Source organism: Candoia aspera, chromosome 3 (genome assembly GCF_035149785.1).
Source record: "Candoia aspera isolate rCanAsp1 chromosome 3, rCanAsp1.hap2, whole genome shotgun sequence".
NCBI lineage: Eukaryota > Metazoa > Chordata > Lepidosauria > Squamata > Boidae > Candoia > Candoia aspera.
The window spans coordinates 208606351-208627894 of record NC_086155.1 but is presented as its reverse complement, the minus strand read 5'-3'; the positions used below and the strand labels follow the sequence as shown (position 1 = coordinate 208627894).

Here is a 21544-nt window from a genome sequence, read left to right as displayed (position 1 = left end):
TTTGTGGCCTTGAGGGGAGAGGAGAGGAGAGGAAGGGATGTTAAACCGCCTCTGAATAAATCTGATACACCGGTTTCAATTGTAGAAAGATTTTATTTGCTTTAGACCCATGAAATCTGCCTCTCTGAGGCGAAAGCAAAACCCAAATAAATACACGCATCCCCCAATAAGCTGCTGCTCCCCAATTCAAGGCTGCAAAAGGAGGGGCTCAGTCCACCGCCCCACCCCCACAGTGTAGCTAGCGCTGCGAAACAACCTAGGCAATGAAAGTAGAGTCATAAAATGTAGGTACTGACAAGGGGCTTCCTCTTTTCCAAAAAGAAGGGAAACTCGAGTTCTGGCACTCAGAGGAGGAACGGGGCATACGGACACTCAACAGCCTTCAAAACCACGTGGACACAGAGTGGAGCCCAAGGGCACCTGCAGCGTTTTCCCTTTGCGGAATGGACATCTTGGCCCCGGCAGGGGTCCTGGCCACCCCTGGCCTCACGAGTGCAGGAAGCGGTTGAAAGCGTTGTAGGCCGACTCCAGATCAAAAAGCATCTGGCGGACCTGAGAGTCGTCCAGTTCGTCAGAAGCTGACATCCCGCTCAGAGTCTGGAGCCTAGAGGGGGAGAGATCCCGGTCAGAGGCAGTGACCCCCTCGTCTTCCCCCTCTCCCAGGAGGAGAAAAGAATCGGCTTTGGCTTCTGTAGCTCTGTGCCTGCCCATCCTGCCTCGCTGGCCCCCTTCCCGCCTTGGAGCGGGGCGCTGCGGCAGAAGTGTGCACAGCAAGCGCACCACCAGCACAAGTCTTTCCATTCCCCCGGGAAGGGCTCACCACTGATTCACTTTCTGCCGCCCCTCAAAGTCTGGCGGTAAATGGCTCATGCGGTTCATGGTTTCCATCAATTCCCGCAGGTCTGGCTGGATCTGCAGAGGAGGAGAGAGGATGCTCGTCTTCCTTGCTCAGTTCCCATGTTAGCATATTAGCCACCCAGAGTCACTGGTCTGAGATGAGTGGCTATATAAACTGAATGAATGAATAATTTAAGGGAGGCGGCGCAGGAGCTGATTCTCTGCGAGCCAAACAAGATTTGGGAGAACAGGGCCCAGAGCTGCTTACTTGAACATGTGCAGGGGTGACACTTTGCCAACCACCCCCTTTTGGCAACCAAGCCTATGCACAAACGTGGGCTTTGACACGAGTGAGCCCGCAGCAGCAGCTGACCCGAACTCTTCCCCAGAGACAACCTGTGACCAAGACCCCTCTAGGTTTGCTCACCTCATCCATGGCCCGGATTTCCAAGCGTAGCTTGTCCATCACCGTGATAAAGAGCTGGAAGAGAAAACAGCCCTCCGCCCCAGGCAGGCAGGGCAGGGCGTAGGTCAGATGCATCCTGTGAAGGGTCCCTCAGTCTCCCACCAGGCCCCAAACCTACCGACACGATGTCTGCAATGCAGCGGTTGAGGTTGCCCTTGTCGTCCTTGATGGTGATGGGCCGATCCTCCTTGATCCTCTCCATGGCCAGTGGGCAATCGAGCTGTGGAGAAGGGAAGTGACGGGCCACTCCTCGCCGGGATCCCGTGACCGGCCCTCCTCCGGTCCTCTCGGCCTCCCAGCGCAGTCTACGCAAACTCCCCTCCCCACCCCCCACTTGACCGCTTACCCGAAACCTGCGGCAGAAGTCATCGATCGAGTTGATCTCCAGGCCTTGTACCTGCTTGAATGCGGCCTTGTACTGGACCAGGAGGCGAGAGCAGGCGGCGGTGTACCTGGAAGGGCCAGGAAGGATGGTCCAAGGGAGTGGCAGAGAGAAGGGATCACTAAGCTGGTGGCGCTGCAGGCCCAGCAGGCCAGCAAGAGTATACTATAGGGGCTGCTGGAAGTAGCTGATCCTCCCTCAAAAGAGGAGAGGCGGTTAACCCGTGCCGCTTCTAACGACATCAGGAATTCTGCCCTGAGCCATTTGATAAACATCATGTGGAAGAGACCAGGCCTCTAGAAGCATACAAGGAAGCCAGGCTGTGTGTTGCCATTAAAGAGCAGAACCCCCCACCCCTGGCCATTTCAGAAGGTTTTCCCGTGGAAACAGATCTGTCCTGTTCGTTCTTTCCTTTCCCTCACCCTCTGGTGGGAGGAACACTCGTCCCAAGTGCTTACTCTTACTTACTCATTGGGATTGACACAATCCTTGATATAGGCCTTCTCCAGGGCTTGCATGGTCTTCACCACAGCGAACAGCTCAGCCATGTTGTCATACCTGAAACCAAGTTGAACGAAGTAGGAAGAATCACTGTTAACTGGACAAGGTTACCCTTCAAAAGCGAGACGCTGCAAGGAACCGGGCCCTCGGGCACAGACGCCTGTTCGTCAGTGCTCTGCCCATTCTTACTCAGCGCAGCGCTACTGGCCCTTGCCCCCTGCCCCTTCCCACTCCATATGCACCCTGGCAGTTCAAGGGGCCAGATTTATTTCAGGGAGCTGTTTTGTCTGCCCCGGCTTCTGGGACAGAAGGCTCAATGGAGAAAGACCCGGAGATGCTTTCTGGGGGAAATACTCACTTTTCCCGCTCCCGGGCATTCTTGTACAGCTTCACTTCCTGCAAGGAAAGAGCGCAAAGTTGCATCCACCTCCTGCCCGGGCTCGGCGGCGGCGGCGGCGGCGGGGGGAGCGGGCCCTCCCCGCCTCTCCGCGCCCGAGGGAAAGCGGCTTCGGGGATGGGGCGCTGCAGCCTGGCCGTGCCTGGAACGGCGGCAGTGGGGGCGCCGGGGGGACGCACATCCCCCCACCCCCGCCCGTGTCCCGAGCCGGGGGAAGCGGCGCTTTCGGGGCGACGAGCACAGAGCGACTTGCCTCGTAGAGTTCCGGCTTGTTCCCCGGGGCTGAAAGCAAAGCGGAGAGGAGGCGATGAGCGCCGCCCCAGCGACGGGGCCCCGCCTCCCCCGCCCGGGCCACTGCTGCGGCCCGCGAGCCCCCAGGCCTCACCTCCCATGCCGGCGTTGGCGGGGATCCCATGGAACATCCTTCCGTCGCGGCGGGGCAGTCGCGCCGGCAGCTGCGGAGGGACAGCGGGGCTAGCACGGACCCGGCCGAGGGCCGCCTCGCCCGCCCCCCCGCCGGTCGGCCGCGAGACCCCCCGCCCCGCCCCGCCGGGCCCGGCCTCACCCTCCGCCTCGCGCCGGCCTACTTCCGAGGAAACGGCGGGCGGCCGATCGGCCCGCGGGGCCTCCTGCGCTGGGCACTCGGTTAGGCGGAGCCCGCCCGCGCGCTCCGGCCCCGAGACCTGGGAGGCGGGAGAGCGGCGCCGCGTTAGACGCCCCGGGCTCCCGGCGGCAGGCTTTTCGCTTGCGTTCTGCTCCGCCGCCGCCCCGCGTCCCTTCCAGGGCGGGCCCGGCTGACCTTGCGGGGACCGGAGAGCTCCCCAGCAGCAGCCGCGCGCGGGACCCCGGAGGGGCCGGCGCGGGGGGCGCGCCTCCCGCCGCCCTTGTCGCCCCCGCCGCGGCCCCTGGCTCTCTTCGGCCCCGCTGCTCGCTGCGCCGAGGGAGCCCGAGACCCGCCGCGGCCGCCCGGAAACCGCGGGGGGAGGGAGGAGGCGCAGAGGCCGTCCGGCGCGACCGGGGACCGAGAAACGGGGAGCGGCGTTCCCACCTTCAGGGGGAGGAAAGCGGGGCGGCCCGCCCTCGCCGCCGGGGTGGAAGCGGCGCGTCTCTGCCGGAGTCGCGGGTCTCCCGCCCGCCCGTCCGTCCGTGGATCTCCGTGGCTGGAGGCGCCCGCTTCCGGTCCCCCGACCATAGACGCGGGGGGCAGAGCGGGCAGCTTCCGGGTGCTTGGCGCGGTGCACACCGGGACTGCGCGGGAGAGCCGTGAGGAGGAGGAGTGGCAGGGCCGGCGCGTCGACTCGTTCCCATGGAAACGCATAAGCCCCTCTTACGCGCGGGGCCGTCGTCCCTCACGGCCCGTTTCGACGGGGCTTCCCGGGGCGCCTCCAAGGGGGCGCTCCCGGGCCCAGGCGAGGAGCGCTCAAAGCTGTCCCGGGAAGCCCGACGGGAGCCTTCCGCCCTTCCCCGCCCGCGGCCGGCCCCGCTGCGGGCTCGCGCGCCCTCTCCCGCCCGGGAGGACGGCGGGGGGGCTCCAGCCCAGCCCAGCCCAGCCGCATCCGCCCCCTCTGGCCGCCCCGGCTCCCCCCGGCCCGGAGCGAGCGAGCGAGCGAGCAAGCTGGTCTTCCTGGCGCCTGCGAGGGACGGGCGTTTCGGGGTGAGGGACGGACGGCGACGTGCTTCGTCCGCCGCGGGCAGAACGAGCGGAAGCCTGCGCGTTCCTTGGAGGGGCTCGCAGCAGCCATAAAGAATCGGCCGCTTCTCTGGCCAGGAACAGAGTGCAGCGTGCCGGCAAGGAAGGTCCGCGTGGCCAGGGGTTGCCCAGTGACTCCTGATGGCAGAAGCACGAAGTGCCACCGAAGAGAGCGCGGAGCCCTTGCTGCTCTCTGGGCGGGCGGCGGGCTTGCGGAGGAGGCAGCGTCTTCGGCGGGAGGAGGGGGGCCCTGCTCCCCGTTGATGCGCCGTGGCTTGCCCTGCCGGTGCTGGCGGGGTGGCGAGTCCCGCGGGTCTTCTTTCTGCACGAATGCCTACGACAGCATGCCCTGCTCGCCAGTGCCCGATACAAGCCTCCAATAAACTGCACCGCTGGGTGGGAAATAGCAAACTCCCAAGGAGAGAACCACAGCCCCCCACGCTGGCAGGGCAAGCCACGGTATATCAACAGAGAGCGAGGCCCACTCCCTTCTCGTACTGAAGATGTCGCCTAGTCCAGCAAGGAAACGTCTGCGGGAAAACAAGGCTGAGATCACCAAGGGCTTCAGAGCACGCAGTTTCTAGCCTTCTCAACCCCGCCCCGTGGCCCACACCTGCTCCTGTTGCTGGGCCCAGTCATTTGTCTGGGTAGATCCAACGGGGTATGACGACTCTGACCGCACCCTCCCCCCAACGCACGTATGCAGCATGGATGTTGTGCCTTGAGCCCACACAACCCAGGCGAGAGTAAGGAGAGAGGAGGACCAACCAATTTTGTGTCCCTGCCTGCCTGCCTGCTTGCAAAGTAAGCTAATGCTATTGCTCTCTTAATATAGATTTGGCTTGGCTTGCTCACTTTATTATTATATTTATTATCAAATTTATACACCACCCATCTCACCGTAAAAGTGACTCTGGGTGGTGTATAAATTTGGTAATAAAATATATTTATTATACTTTATACTCTACGTTCTAGATCTCAATAAGCTCCTTTGCTTTGGTTGGCTGCAGAGCTTGGCGTTTGTTTTAGCTGCACTCTGTGCTTGGTCTTAGTTTGCATGGTTTGAGGGACCCGTCTTGCTTGCTTGCTTGCCTGTCAGGAGACCATTCCACCCTAGCTGTGCCCTTGAGGTGGGGACTGAGCTGGCATTGTGTAGAATAGCTGCTTTCAGTTGTAGCTGCCAGTAAGGAAGAATGGGGTTGTCTGAAAGCTGTGGCTTTAGTTGAAAGCTATGGGTGACAGCAAATGCTGCTCCCCCCTTCTCTTCCTGGTCTGGCCCAAGGATTCTTCTTGGCAGCTGTCCGTTCACAGGATTTCCAGATCAGGAATGATTGCAGTTGTAGTCCAAGGCATCTGGTGGGCTTGGTTGGGAAAAGCTGCGCTGGGGGGAGGGGAGGGGGATGAAAGATGATGCCACCTCCTACCAAGTGGGGTCTTTGGGGTCCACTGAGTTCATTCAGGCTGCCAGCAAAGGCTCTCCAGCAGGCTGAAAGGAAGGTGAGGATCAAGTCTTCATGTAAAACCAGTATTATGCCCAAGGGGTGGACACTCTTCTTATGGCTGGAAATGGTATTATTAATTCCTGTTTTTATAGTAGCCCAAGGCCACGTGGAACAGAATGGGAAGCAGTGAATGCGACTGGAAAGGGAGAGGACAGAACGGATGCCTCCTTTTCCCCAGGCTGGGGATTCTTCCTGAAAGAGGAATGTTAAGCAACCTTGGACAGCTTTGCAGGCTGCCAGTACGGGGGTTGGTCAGGTGGCCTGCAGATTGCCCAGCCCTGCCACGCTTCCCCTCCTAGGCCAAAAGGCAGGTGCTTCACGATCACCCTACTCCAACTTGCTTTACAGCCCAGAATGGTTTCTGTTACCCAAATGTCAATAAAAGCCTTAAAATAGGAGAAAAGAAAACTATTCATATTGCGCGATTCTTTATGTAAATTTATTTTATTGCTTACAAGTGGATTTGCACAGTGTTCTTACATTTAATCGAACAGCAAATTACAGAGGGTGCAGGATGTGTCTACTGAAGCACTGGCGAAAGGGACAATTCAGTTGTTATGACTGTCCTCTGCAGAACAGTTTTCATTTTTACATTAAAACAAAATGCCTATGAAAAGCTATAAATTCTTTAAAATATAATAGCTGAAATGGTGAGGAACGGGCTGGAATATATCAAACTACCAGCAGGACATACATTCAAACACCACCAACACGGCCACGAGCACAGCTGACCAAGTACACAGGCCTTCGCATCGGGTGCTCTCCAGAGTTTTTGAGTCCAACGAATTGTCACACAATCAGCCACGTGGCTGTGTTAGTTTCCTTGGCCAGCGCCAGGACACTGTCTGCGCGGGAGGCCGTGCTTTTCCATGCCAGTGCGATGCACAATGGAATGAGTGCTTTCAGGCCCAGGGAGGCGGCCCGTCCTCAGAAGACAACCGCTTCTGCTTGCGCGTTTCCCCACCCCGTTAAATGCTACACGGGAGCAACAGGAGTGTGGGAAATGCAGAAGTTCCACTGTGGAGTACAACAACAAAGCACGGATGCGGTTCAGCAGACGGGGCATGAGAGGCAAGGCGCCTGTTGCATGCAGAGCTGAGTGGGAAGCGGCTGGACCGACAGCAGGACCGTTCACAGACTGCGTGGGTGAATGCGAGCGCGCGTTCGGCCTGTCCTTTTGATTTTGTGCAAAAGCAGCCACACGTCGGAAAAAGGCAGTTGTGCGTAGGGCCGCCTTGGCTTTTGCTACTCAGTAAGACACCACTTGGATGACATCAGACACCCACACAGCTTACCTTCCAAAACCAAAAGGGGGGAGCTAAGGGTGCCAAGAAAACGGGACCTGCGTCCTGTGAGGGGCGCCGCCTCTCGTCTGAGCAGGGCGGAGCAGCTGCAATCACAGGGGAATGCTGTGCGAAAGAGGCGGTTTCGTCCTCCACTAAGGGCTGTGATTGCGCTGTCAAACTGAAAAAAAGGGCTTGGTTACAGTGAGCACGTCCTGAGTTTGGCTCTTTTAAATAGGCTGGCCAAAAAAAATTCCTAAGACCCGACTTCTCCTCAGTGCATTTCTCTTACGTAAAGAATTGTACTAGGCCAAAAAGATCTGTTTCCCCCACCCTGCCCCACTTCTATCAGCAAACTGACCCAGGCAGCTACCTGGTAAAGACAGTGCTGGCCTTAAGTTACCAAAGCTTGCCAGCTGTTCCTGGGCTTTTGAAGGTGTTTGCAGGATGGACTGATTAAAAAAAAACAAACTTTTGTGCAAGGGGTGTTAAGTGGAAAGTCATCAGAAAGCTTTGGTATTTTGACCAGGAGGCAGACACATTATAGCCTCGGGGAAAGGGGCCGTTGGCAGGTTGAAAAGAAGGGGAACGTGTGCGTTAGAATAACAATTCTAAGTTCCTTAGGGGCTCCATTCAGGTTTTCTGTTTTCAGTTAATAAAATATCACTATTTTTTTTTAACCACTATACTACAGAGAGAAATAATTCATAGAATAACCAGCTCTTGTATTACAATTTCAGAAATTCCTTTTTTAAAAACTATCATTTCAAAATGCCCTTAATATTTTGTGCTATACTAAATACATATATTTATATAATTTATATATCGCTGCACAGCAAAAATACATTTTTCCCCCAAAGTGTGGGGGGTAGACTAGACATTTTTAAGACATGAAAAATATTGCAGGCTTTAAAAGGAGGCTTTTCTTTACCACAACAGTGTGTGTGACAACAATCTGCAGGAGTATGGAATTTTGAGAAAGCAAATTATGGTTCAGATTAACTACTGTTATGGGGACACATGCCAGTTCTTCAATGTGGCCTAGTATTTAGCATCACCATTTAGTTACTGATAGCAAAGTGCCTGCCTAGCATTGCTTAAGGTGCTCAAGTTTTGTGTTGCAAAAAAGGCTGATAGTAAACAAGCCAGCCCAGAGTCTGATAGTTAGCCTTGTAATTTCTAGACAAAGTGGAATTGTGAGCCTGTGGCTTCTAGCCTAAGCACTCTCTAATTCTACACCATAAAACAAGCTGCCAAAAATAAATCATCTTCTGCTTTTCATTTTTCTTCACAACTGCAGGAATAGAGTGTACAAAATAAGATATTTCAGGCACAATCCCAGCCTAACTGCACTTAATGTTCAGGGCTATTTCTGAAAGCTCTATTAAAATGTGGCAGGGAAAGAGTGAAGAGAGCTACAAACTCGTTCTGGGCTTTACACAGTGTGTGCTCTAAGACTAAACAATTCCCAGCAGAGGCCTGAAGACTCTCAATACACACAAAGATCCGGAAACTTCATCTCATAGACGGGAACAGATTGGTAATGGGGGTATCCCGCAGTGATGGTCAGTGTTCCAGAAGGACTGGGAGGGGGGCTGTAAGAGAAACACAAGAGGGGTCACAATACATACTTTGACCTAGTCACTCTGAAGTGAACATTGCCTTTCTGCAACATCCCAGTAAGCTTTGGACCCAGCTCTTTAACAAAGTCAGATCGGCTTCTCTGAGGTCTTGGAATGTATTTATTCCTAAGCTGTCATTTTTGTTGTTTTCTGACTGCTACTGGATACAGTTAGCAATCTATCTAATACTTGAACAACAGAAGTACATGGTATGGTAGAAAAGTAATCAAAGCCAATAGAGACTAACACAGACTCTAGTTAATCCATCAACTGTTGCCGAGAACCAAATTATTGGGACAAAAGGATTACAGGTAGTCCCCACTTACCAGTTGCAATTGGGACCGACAACTCCATCACTAAACAACACAGTCGTAGAGTAAAACATCATGTGACCGCATCCAACTTCTGTCAGTTCCAGCTGCAGTCATTAAGCTAATCACTGCGGTTGTTAAGTGCGACATCCCGTGCCCGTGACTTCCTGCCAGCTTCCCTTTTGGCTTTGCCTGTTGGGAGCTGGCTACGAAGGTGGCAAAGGGTGATCACGCGACACCGCGACCGTTGTAAATGCATGCTGGCTGCCAAGCGCCCAGATCACAATCACATGACTGTGGGACGCTACAATGGCTGCAAGTTCAAGGACAGGTTGCAAATCTCCTTTTTCAGCACCGTCGTAACTTTGAACAGTCGCTGAAGGAGCAGTGGATAAGTGAGAACTACCTGCACTTTCGGGGGGCAACACCGAGCCCAAGTGGATTTCTGCAATTCTTTTTCTTTGAAACGCTGGAAAAGGCTTATGTAAGACAGTCCTTTTGTCTTCCCTGAATTTCCCACCCTTTGATCGTGACTCCAAGTTCCAATCTTGTCCACCAGCTTCTCTTGCCCAGGGATTTGGTTTGTTTGTTCATTATTCAAATTTCTATTACCGTCCATCTCCCCCCAAAAAGGGGGACTCTAGTCAGCAAGGCCGCCAATGAGGGTTACAGCACAGCCTAGTTTCCCAGCTGGGAGCGCATTCACCATTTCCCCTTACCGGATGGTCAGCTCCAGGATCTGAGCCAGCCGGTCATGGAGGAGGTTTGTCTGGAGGGAAAACGGGCGGAGTGAGATCGGGTAACAGTCCGGGCATGACTCCTTCCTTCCTTTTCCTGAGACACCACGTATCCCAGATTATCCCACACTGCTGATAAAGCTGGAAAGATCCTCCCGGGGAGAAAAAATCTGCAACACGATACTCATGGCTTCACTTTTATCTTCCTCCGTCTCCCAAGGATAGAAGGCAGTGCTTCTGCCGCCAACCACAGTGCCTTTCCTGCTCTATTCAGCCGGAGTCTTTAACGGAGAGTTTCTTATTCAGCCAGGAGTTTCAATCTGACAACCCTACTTTGGATGCTAGTTCCCATCCACCAGCCACAAAAGGGACAGCGAAAGATCCTGCCGCCCTCTCATCCTTTGCACACCATGCACACTCATCTGCCCTGACCACAGGCTTCGTTATGAGGAATCAAACATGACGAGGCAAAGCCAACTCTGGACCAGGCTCCTTCCACCCTTGTAGGAGAAGGTGGTACCATGAGCATGGCAAGGGGAGAAAGAGGCCCTCAGTTCTCCCAGCAGCTCAAGCTGTGGAGACCTGGCCTGGCCTGCCAACCCCTCACTCTCTAGGTCAGCGTTTCTCAACCTCGACTGGCTGGGGAATTCTGGGAGTTGAAGTCCACACATCTTAAAGTTGCCGAGGTTAAGAAACGCTGGGCTAGGTGGGCCCTTTGGCTAACTTGCACAGGCTATCTGGGGGCTGCTGAAGAAGACGGAGCTTGCTTTTCTTACCTTGGTTTCACACTGGGCTGCAATCTCTTCAAAGGGAGCTTTCTGAAACTTCTCAATTACAAGGCGCCTCTTCTCCTTCTCCTGCTCTTCAAGGCCGGTATTATCTTTGGAAGTTGGTGATTTTTTTTAAAAAAGATGCAGAATGGGATGAAGAAGGAAAGAGAGAAAAATAAAGCCCTTGCCCACAAATTGCGGGGTGATGAGGCAGTTCCCCAAACATCCTGGTTGGAGCAGTCTGCCTGGGACATAAGCCTTGGCCCGACTGCGGCAGCCGGCTTGCTGGGCCACAGACCGGGCAGGTCTCCTGGGGAGGAAGCGTATCTGCAGCCTGCAGGAGGACAGGGTCACTCCCTGGCTGTTCTGCGAGGTTCAGGGACACTGAGCGTTCTACTGTATCTGAATAAGTAACACGCTTCTGAGTTACTCTTTTTTAAAAAATCCATTCAGTCATGTCCAATTCCCAGAGACTGTCTGGGCAAGTCCCTGCAGCTTTCTTGGCAGGTTTTTCAGAAGTGGTTGGCCATTGCCTCCTTCCCAGGGCTGAGAGAGAGGGACTGGCCCAGGGTCCCCCAGCTGGCTTCGTGCCCAAGGCAGGACTAGAACTCACGGCCTCCCGGTTTCTAGCCCGGTGCCTTAACCACGACCCCAAAATGGCTCTCGAGTTACTCATTTAGTAAGCAAATAATACTTAAAAAGAAAACCTTGTTTTGGTTTGAGAATTATTAGTTCAGACTCTCTAGTGGATGAACGTGATCCAACGTGGGGTCTAATTCATTACATCATTAATATTAAATGAGACATTAAACACGCGATCCTATTTTCTCACCCGATGGGTTTAACTGAAGAGATCCAAGCCATAGTACCAGGGGCTATGATTAGACTCTTGGGAAACAACTACTGCTTGTTAGAGTGCAATATGAGGAGGATGGGGGTAGGAAGGAGGATTGATTTTACTATACATTGTGATACATTTTACCTATAGCCTTCTTCAGTGCTTCAAAGGTAATTTCCTCCGTGCTGTTGACCTGGGGGGAAAAAAGATACTTTGCTTAAATCACGCTAACAGCTGAACAATAAGGAAAAGAAATCATTTACTGTGATTTAGCAAGAGGGGGCTGCAAGGAGGAAACAATGAATTAGCTGTATAAAAGCCAGTATATGCTTGAGAGGATGTGCCTGCAAGGGGACTCAGGAATACTTTTGAGCCAGAAGGGTTCGGCCAGGAAATGTGGGAAAACATCCCAAAAGCAAGATTGGAAAGACTCGTAGCTGGTTTTGGAAATGTTTGGAAGCAGTTCCTTCTACCAGAGGATATAGTATAAAGTATAAAAGGATATCCATGCTTCTGCACCTGCCGAATTCCCTCTTCCTCATTTTGACTTAGTAAACTTGGTACATGAGAACTCTGCGTTCAGGTTCACTGAAAGATGCCTTGTTTAACCCTCTACCGTGTAGAAGCTACATCATCTTCACTTACTGAAACAAACAGACCAGCCTAGAGCTTTGCATGCAACTGTAGGCGTAACCCATCGCCATTAACTCCGGGGCAGACAAAAAATTCGGATGGGAGTTTTCCTAAATGAGCAAGAGAAGCAAAAGCGTTTCTTAAGCTGCAAGATGTTCCATGATCAAGTGGACCTACCTTATCTTCTGCACCACTGCCAGGGAGAATGTCCACCTGAATAGACACAGTATCCACAATACTCTTCCTTCGGGACAGCCTGTCCTCATCTACATGCATAATATCAGGAAAGATCATATTTCTCATTTTGGGTGACATAAATCACGGTGTACAATGTTCCACATTCTGATAAGTCAGGAATGGATGGATGGATGGATGGATGGATGGATGGCTAGATTGGCTACCAATGGGTTTCAGGAATTAGGAGTATGAGTGAAAACCTGTACAGAGTAAGGAAGATGACCTTGGCAGAAATATGCAGGAACTGCTACTGAGGCAAGAGGGGCTGAAGCATTTTTTAAGCATTCAGAAGCAGCTCAGACAGACACCTCCCTAATTCACTGGAGTATGAGGAGGAGGAGGAGGAGGAGGAGGTGCAGCACAATCAGTCTTACAAGATTCTGTTACAGGCAGACGTCATTTTATTGCACTTTGCTTCATTGCGCTTCGCAGATACCACTTTTTTTTACAAGACCCTCCATCAGGCTCAGATGATGATTAGCATTTTTTAGCAATAAAGTAAGGTATGTACATTGGGGTTTGTTTGTTTTTTTGACATAATGCTATTGCACACTTAATAGACTACAGTATAGTTAAACATCTTTTATATGCACTGGGAAACCAAAATGTTCATGTGACTCGCTTTATTGCGATGGTCTGGATCCAAACCCGCAGTATCTCTGAGGTAGGCCTGCACATAGCCAATCTCAATAAAAGTAGTTTTACACTTCCTGTGGAGTTGATTTCCTGGTCTGGTCTACTAAGTGGGGCTGATACAACCATGATACAACTGGTCTACTAAGTGGGGCTAGTCAAACTGAGGCAGAGGTATAAGAAATGTGATCCAAAGAACCCTGCTTCTGCTCATACAGACTTTTCCCCATTGCTGCCCCCAAAGATGGCTTCTGCCACTTACGTTGTCTAGTGGGAAAGTAGGGCACCTTGCTTACTGTCAAGTGGGCCAGCAAAATGACAAGATGGCTGCCTGGGGAAGCAAAATCTGAACGGACAAGATGTGCAAAAAAGGAGTCCCTGGCTGCCCTCTGGAGCAGCACCCAAGGCATCTTCAGCAGGGTATCAGGGATGGCCGACAGGTGGCCTTCCAGACCCAGAATAGCCAGTGCTGTGAGCTGCAGTTCAGCAACATCATTGCTCAGCCATAAATTACCAATCTCTGACAGAAACGGAGGTGGTTTCACCCTACTTATTCACAATCAAGGTCGTTCTTCTCCAGTCTGTTGTCCCCAGTCATTGCCATGAGTCACCCACGCATCCATTGGCAAATCCACACCCAGAGCGTCTCACCTGTCACCTGAGGCACGTAAGGCACAGACAGCCTTTCCACACTGTAGCCGCTGCCTCCCAAGGATTCAACAATCTTGTGAGTCAGGAAAAACAAGCTCTTGTCATCCTTATTAAAGGTTTGGGGGACACTGTAAAAAACACATTGGTAGAAATGAAGGGGAGAATCCATGAGGTCACAAGTGGACCTCTAACAAAAATTTGCAGAGGGAAGTCAGTGCTCCTGATTGGGGTGCCAGCCAGGAAGACATCCCTCTTCTTGGACATTCCCTTCCAAACTTCACCACAATAATTTTGGCTACTGGATATGTTTGCCCTCCCTTCAGATGACCAGGAACAGTCCCCTAAGGTTTCTCTAACTTTTGCTGATACCTCTTCCAAGGGATGGAACTCTTTTGATGGTAGAAAGCATGCATGCATGCATTCATTCATTCATTCATTTGCGGGACTTATACGGCCGCTTATGTCACATGGTGATTCCAGGCGGCTCCCAACAATCCATAAGAAGCCTAGTTAGAAATGAAGGTCCCCTCCTTCCCCCCAGGCGCCAGGCCAATCATCCTCGCAGATCAACCCCGCTCCTAGCCCAATGCTTGGGGAAGACCCGGGTCCCTCACATAATGGGCTTCCTGAATACGGCTTCTTCCTCATCTTTGGTTATTTCGGCTTGCCCGTGGCATCCCACTGCCTTAACAATATGCTTCAAGCTTTCCCCTGAATTTTCTAGGTTCTCCTTACAGTCCATTCAACTTCCTTCCTCTTAGTTGGATGGTTCTACTGAAATCTTGGTTGAATTTCTTTATTGATAATATCCCAGCACACCAATCAAATCTAACATCAGCTCTAGTAAACTGCTGCAGGTTCATCTTTAGGATGTCATAATAAAAATGAAAAGCTACATCAGTGTGCTCTGAAAAATCCACCCAATGGAAAATTATGTTCCTCAAGATAAAAGGAAATGAATATGGAAAAGGATGGCAATTCAGAAGCTTCACTGCTGAAATGGTTCTTGTGCAATACTTAAGATTTGGTTTGGTTTTGCCATCTTTTTCCAGTATCTCAAGGGCATCCCTGTTGAATGTGTGGCCCTGTGCAAATGCACCAGCCATTAAAAAGTGCAGGTATATTAACAATACAGTTTTCTCTTACCCGGTTTGCATTTCAAATTCTTTTTTCAACACATCTTTCATAATTCAAAATGGGGAGAGGAAGAGGAGCTTTAGTTTTGTAAGTGAGGATCTGCACTTTCAGAGAAGGAGTGTATCTTTGTAGAATATGAAGCACCAAAACTACATGGGGACCAAGTACTGGTTTTTGGTGTTGTCTTCCCCCATCTCTCTGTGAATGGTTCAATGTTTAATTTCCATTTATCAGCCAAACCAGAAACATTTACCTGCACTTATCTCGAAATATGGTTTCCGGCAAAAAGTATGGAGCTTCCACCGTTCTAGTTTCAATTACCTGAAAAGCAATGGAAAAACAACCCTTCAAACTTGTTAACTGAGCATGTACAGTTGAGATACAGACTTAAAGAGTATGGTTTATTCCCCATTGGGAAAAATGTGCAAATTGAACATTGCCACTCGAACGTAACTAAAGGCCATTTCTTTGTTTTAGTGATTTATTTATACATACATACATACAACATATAGGTTGCCTGATTCCCAACGACCCTGTATTCCTCCTGGAGCAGAGGGCTAGACTGGGTGGCCCGTGGGCTCTTTGGCCTCTTTCAGCCCTCTGACTCCCTGATAAGAAGTCAAAAGGAGCACCAGTTCTCACACCCAAACACGAGTGACGACCAGAGATGCATCCTGGATGAGCGTTCGGAGGAGCCGGAACAGGAGCCAAGTCAATGCTCCTGCCTGCAGGACACGCCGGAGGTGTGACGCATTTGCAAAGGCTCAAAGGGCTCAAAGGAACAAGAAGGGAAAGGGAGCAACTTGCAACTTCTACTTCAGCCGAGGGGGAGGAGAAGCAGGCAAAGCCACAGACCTTGCTAACGTGCTGGCAGAAGGCAGGGACTGCTATCATCTGGCTCAGGAAGTTGAGGTACGCGGCAACCAGTCCCATGATGCTGCAGCGGTTGAACATCGGCAAGTTGTCCTCGTTAAGAATGGCCACGTCCTTCCGGAGGAGGAGGAGGAGGAGGAAAGGAACAAAATCGGACATACCAGGTGCAAAGTTACTTCCTTAGAAGTATTCCAGACAGTCGTGTGCATTATTGGATATATTTTTGCCTTTACATATATTCATCTGTGTACACACACACACACACACACGTACGTGCAGGTAGTCCTCAACTTACAACTGTTCATTTAACGATGGTCCGAAGGTTCAACAGCCTCAGAATGGGTGCTTGATGGCCTGTAAAGCACTTCCAAGCATCACAAAACGTCCCACCCACTCCCACGGTCACATCGCATTTCAGGTACTTGGCAACTGGCTCGCACATACAACCGGTTGCAGCAACCTGCAGTCACATGATCACGTTTTGCGACTTTTTTGCTGTTTCCATTTAACTGTGGATGCTAAGCTGGATTTGCTTAACAACTGCAGTGATTCGCTTAATGACAGCTGTAAAAATGGTTGTAAAATTGGGTCCGGTCATGTGGTGAGTCAACTTACGACCGCAATGACTTACGATGGGAATTCCGGTCCCGGTTGTGATCGTAAGTCGAGGACTACCTGTACCTCATCTCCCCTAGGTAAGTTCCCTCTGCCCCTGCTTTCTCCCCACCTCTTCAATACCTGCAGAGCGATGGCCAAGCGAATGAGGTCCGTGACCACTTCTTCGTTTGCCAGCTCAATGGTGATCAGAGCGAGCGACGTATAGAGCAGCTCAAAGTTCTTGTGCACATTGTCGTCTTCCTTGCAGCCCAGGTAAACGTGCCTGTACAGCTGCTGGCCATGCTGCACAGAAGAGGAAAAAAGTCAGGCAGTGCAGTGCTGCGATACCATTTCTTAATGCTAAGAGCAGGTGCTTTACGGTGCCTTCCCCTCGATTATGCTCCAACCACGCTTTGCAACGCCTTCCCTACCACTGGGCTGCAGCCCACCCAATCCTGGATCTTTGTCATCCTCTGCCTGCTGCATGGGGACAATCACCACCCACAGGGCCTCCCCTTCATCCTTTATTCATTCATTTTACTAACATAAAGCTATATTGCTTCTCTGCACACACTGCCCACCCCTCCTCCTCCTCCTCCTTTTGAAAAAGGACAATTGTTCTATGCAAGAAGTCCCCGGCTTCTGGTCTGCCCTCTATCTGGTGAAGTCACTGCTAAGCAGAAGTGGCCCATTGACCCTGAGATCACAGAAGGTCTGGCATGGCTGCCTGCAAATCCAAGGAAAACACAGGATCTCTTCATAAAAGCTATGCAATCCACCCAAAGCAACAAAAGGGGCCAACATTCGCGTGCTTTGATGAAAGTAAGTCTCCTCTGGGAATTACCTTCTTCATGAAGCTCACATCTTGCCGTGAAATTTTGTCTCGCTTTATCTTCAGGTCGGACACGTCAGGTATGATTCTAGAAATGGAAGAAATACTCATTGAAGTAACAATTTACCTTCAGGAAGCACTCAGAGGAGAATGGAAGCTGCTTCTAAACCATGTTGGTTTTGCACCTTCCCCCAAAGCTTGCTTAATTGCCAGCAGTTGTATGAAAGCATTGCTTCAGGGCATTGCTCCAGGCAGGCAATTGTCCCTTGTTGCACATTCATTGGCCGCATGGAAAAGAACTAAAATTCTGATGGAATAACACGTGTCTTTGAAGGAAAAAGGCAGTCACAACCTGACTAAATCAAGATCTGAATATCTGGAAACACACCCAGAGCAGATAGCGCTTACATACAGATGCTGCATCTATCTCAGTAACCAGGGATCTGGCATTACAGCAACCAGCCTCTGGTAAAATCCATCCAACGTTGAAAAGACAGTGGCTGTCCATGCCTGCTTACGGATTGGCAATGGCGTAGCAAAACAGGAGGAGGAAAGAGTATTAGGTATGTGTGCCACCTTGAGTTATTTATGAAAATAATAAAGGGATAGAAAATAAGTAAAATAATAATAATAATAATAATAATAATAATAATAATAATAATATAATAATAATATCCCAAATCGACCAGAGTTCCACAAATCAGGATTCTCCCCTGGGTCAGCGGAATAAACTGCTGTCTCAAGCTGGGCCTTAAAAGTCAATTGTCCCCCATGGCCAGTGGTCATTCTAGTCACCAACCCCAAACAAGTTAGGGAACTCAACGTCGCTGCCCGTCGTTTCGGTTCAGCCTGAAAAACGCTGGCAACATGCACAACTAATACAACATGAAACTGCACAAGCAGCATTGGGAGCTGTGCATCCTGCACCAGGTGAAGCACTAAGGCTGCCTTAAAACAAAACCAGTCACTGGAACCCGGCAGCAGTCCAGCCTGGGTGCCACAATCCCCGAGCATCATGGCAAGGTCAGCCCTCCCCAGAGAACACCACGCTAAGCGTACCCCAGAAAGCCCTCAGGGGCTGCTTCCTGCTGCCGTCAGCAGCAACCGGCTCCTGGTGGATCAGCAGGCGAGAGGGAGGACTTGCCCCATGTGCCTTTTGTCAGGAAAAGATTTGTTTCCATCGGTGGCCGATGACTTCCCAGGGACTCTGTATGGTGGTGTGGTTGACTTTGAAAAGCCTCCACAATTTACGGGCTGACTCTCAGAGGGCGCCCCTCTCTTACTACAAACCTGCCTGGGTGTTTTTCCACTTTTCTGTGTAAAAACCAGTCTCCTGGGGATTGCATTTTGTCCTCTCTTTTTAAAAAAGTATCTCTTTTAAGTGTTAGTTATGCTCCAGAAGAGAACAACAGGGGGAAGGCCCAGGGATCCAGCCTAAGGGATGCTGGGACTGCCTGCAGGAAAGTCATCCAGCCAGGACAAAGTACGGTCGCTCGGGGGCGCTTGGCCTAACTGGCCTCTTGCTCATGGCTCGGTGCACACCCAGATCCATGCCAGGGTGACTGGCAAAGAATACTGCAAGCTCGTGGCGCTTTCTAAAACTCGTAGCCCTACTTTGTAATTGATTGATTGATTGATTGGATGGAGATGGCTGCCCATCTTGCAATAGCAGCTCTGGGTGGCTAATACAGAGTAAAACAGCCACAGTGATGTAATGGCAATCAAGACAAAACCAATCTGCAATGAATTAACAACGCTTCACAGGCTCAACAGGTGGCTGAAGTCTCTGTGGGGGAGCGAGGAGGCTTTGCTGTTTGTTTTCCTGTTCCAGCTAAACACTGGCCAAGGCCGTCCTCAGCGGCTCCTGCTGGCCCAGGACTACCCCACCTTATCCCTCGAAGCTTTGCCCGGTTGTCATGCCGATCGATGAGGTTGTGGAGAATCTCCAGGACCAGCTGCCGGAGCTCACAGTCTTCCATGAGGGACGGGGAGAGCAGAGGATCCAGGAACGGGGCTGAGAGGACCGAGGCAATGCTTTTCGCGTTGTACCCGGAGGTCACCTGCCAAGGAGATCTACGTAAGCAAGCAGTCCCGATTCATCCACCATACTCAGGACTGGCAGCTGCTTGAATAAGCAAATGTGCTACTCAAGACACACTGCGCTGAAGTGAGTTGGCAGAGAATCCTAGGATTTAGAAATACGAGAATGGGAACCCTGACTGGGGGGGGGGGTTTCTGCTCACAGTTCTGTGTCTTTCCTCCCCACTTCGCAACCCCCACGCCCTCCAAGCGTCACACTTGAAATCATCAGCTCCAGCCCACAATGTCAAGAGACTGACGGTGGGAGCTGTAGGAAATCAACAGTACTGTGAGCTGCCATCCTTCTTTCACGCTAGGAGGGGCTGTGCAAGCTTTCCAGAGACGAACAGTGCTTATCAGCAGAAGGGGTGGAGAGGAAGACAGGATAAAGTGGTCCGTTCCAAAAGATTTCTGAAGCTTAGTATTAGATATAGTTCTTATTATCCTGGTTAGTTTGCAGAGGTTAATGGGATTTTCTTACTTTTCATGCTTTCAACCGCTTTCAGTGGTTTGTGGCAGAAACTGGACACAAGGTTGACTGGGGAATTCTGGGAGCTGAACTTAAAGTTGTCAAGGCTGAGAAACACTGCTCTAACATGAGGGAGGCCATGCTGCTGGGGACTGAGGGGGGCAGTCATCCCAACACATCTGGAGATGGTACCACTGCAATAGGGCATCTCATCCCGCACCACAAATCCCTGAAGCCCTTCTTACCATCAGCAGTGACCGCAGCAGCATTATCTGGATCCTCCTGGTTCCCAGATCCCTGGGAGATCAGAAAGAGCAAAGAGAACGTCACGTTCCAGAAGGAAACAGGGGAAAGGTCCAGGCTGCAGCTCGTCAAGCAATGCTGTGACTGCCCACAGAACAGGTAGCATTCCTGGCTGGAAACCATCTAGTGAAGACAAGGCACAATTATTCTGGGGTGCAGGACCACACCGGCCCCCTGCCTATCTCCCACATACATGCCAGGGTACCCCAACTTGGGTACACCTTTGAAAAACTTCTCCAAGACAGCATCACAGAAGCAAAACATGCCAGAACGGGGCCAGGTTTCAAAAGCCATCTGTTAGCATTTCAGATCAACATCATGGCGATAGAAGACGGAACATTCAGTCCTGGATCCCTGGGCAGGAGTCCTTCTTTGCGCCCTTTTCCTACTCATGGCAGAGCAGCCTTGCTGAGCTGTTCCTGCCTCACTAGGACGTGGTGGAGAACATGGGTCAGCCTGGAGCTCTTCAGACATTTGCTTTTTCTGATTTTTAGCTTTTACTGGAATAAAGATTTGACAATGGAGAGGACAAGGGGGAGGAAGAACAAGTGTTTCACTTTTGTTTTCCCGGGCATTTTTTGTTCAGTGATCCCCAGAACTAGAAAAATGGAAACTCTAAGGACTTAAAAAATATTTCCTAAACCTGTCTTTTTAAATTATGCATCAAAAAGTTAAGTCTGATTTCTAAAAACCACATACTAGGAAAACTTTTATGGATGGTTATTAACCGTAACAGATCTTTACGGTAGGTACACAGAGGACATACTACACAGTATAACACAGGACAAGACTGCCTTTTTTCTGCCAAGGTGTGTTCACTTTTTTAGAATTGGCAATGAAGATATCAAAGTGATGGAGGGCCTCTACCTTGCAGGATCATCCATCAACAGTAAAGGGACAAGCAGTCAAGAAATATGCCTTAGAGCAGCCCTGAAGGCCTTGGAAAAGATCTTCAGATGCCATGATGTGGCTATACCTACAAAGGTCAGAACTGTGCAAGCCATGGTCTTCCCTGTGACCGTCTATGGAAGCCAACGTTAGACTTTGAAGAAGCAGGATAGGTAGAATATTAACGCTTTTGAACTTTGGTATTGGAGAAGATTCCTGAGCAGACCATGGATAACCAGGAAAATGGACAAATGGATCATGAAACAAATCAATCTAAAATTGTCTCTTGAGCCATAAATTATCACACTTTGGACATATTATATGGAGCCATAAATTATCACACTTTGGACATATTATATATCCAAACCGCTGGAGAAGCCCATAATGCTGGGCAAAGTGGAAGGAAAGAGAAGAAGAAGACAACAAACAGCAAGGTGGGTGGACTCGATTACAGCAGCAACGGGTACACCGTTGGGAGACCTGAAGAACTAGGTTGAGGGCCAAATGTTCTGGAGAAGTCCATCCATGTGGCTGCTGGGAGCTGACACCAACTTGATGGTGCATACTTGATCAAACAATCAATCAATCAACATTCACTTTCACAAGATTATAGGATTTTTTTTTCTTTTGATGGACTCTTGACCATCAAAAGTTGGTGGATCTGTTTTTATTCTTTGCTATCACCTTGAAGGACTGGCAATGGAGTAGACAGCAGCAGCAGCAGCAGCAGCAGCAGCAGCACCCACTTACTAAAAAGCCAGGTTACTGTAGTGTTTAACAGAAGGGAGATCCAGGTTCAAATCCACACTCTAACACTGATCTCTCTGAATAACTTTGGGCCAGTCCCTCCCTCTCTCCCTCAGCACTACCCACCTC

General features: G+C 50.8%; 2 protein-coding genes across 2 annotated transcripts in view; both read right to left on the bottom strand.

Moving 5' to 3' along the window:
• Positions 1-73: 73 nt before the first annotated feature.
• VPS28 (VPS28 subunit of ESCRT-I) lies at positions 74-3732 on the bottom strand. Its single transcript, XM_063299768.1, has 10 exons — positions 3632-3732; positions 2969-3038; positions 2833-2865; positions 2545-2578; positions 2154-2243; positions 1650-1755; positions 1422-1523; positions 1265-1318; positions 821-912; positions 74-604 (listed from the first exon to the last, which is right to left on the bottom strand). The coding sequence occupies exons 2-10, from the start codon at positions 3003-3005 to the stop codon at positions 487-489; spliced, it is 666 nt and encodes a 221-aa protein (XP_063155838.1). The 5' UTR covers positions 3006-3038; positions 3632-3732; the 3' UTR covers positions 74-486.
• A 4590-nt stretch (positions 3733-8322) lies between these two features.
• EFR3A (EFR3 homolog A) overlaps positions 8323-21544 on the bottom strand; it is a 31638-nt gene continuing 18416 nt past the window's right edge. The window contains exons 12-23 of the mRNA XM_063299767.1: positions 19723-19774; positions 18817-18989; positions 16942-17017; positions 16239-16400; positions 15483-15614; positions 14881-14948; positions 13491-13618; positions 12147-12235; positions 11481-11529; positions 10505-10608; positions 9711-9760; positions 8323-8653 (exon numbers count right to left, since the gene is read on the bottom strand). Of these exons, the coding sequence (XP_063155837.1) occupies positions 8548-8653; positions 9711-9760; positions 10505-10608; positions 11481-11529; positions 12147-12235; positions 13491-13618; positions 14881-14948; positions 15483-15614; positions 16239-16400; positions 16942-17017; positions 18817-18989; positions 19723-19774 (1189 nt within the window). The 3' untranslated portion in view covers positions 8323-8547. The remainder of the gene's footprint in view (positions 8654-9710; positions 9761-10504; positions 10609-11480; positions 11530-12146; positions 12236-13490; positions 13619-14880; positions 14949-15482; positions 15615-16238; positions 16401-16941; positions 17018-18816; positions 18990-19722; positions 19775-21544) is intronic.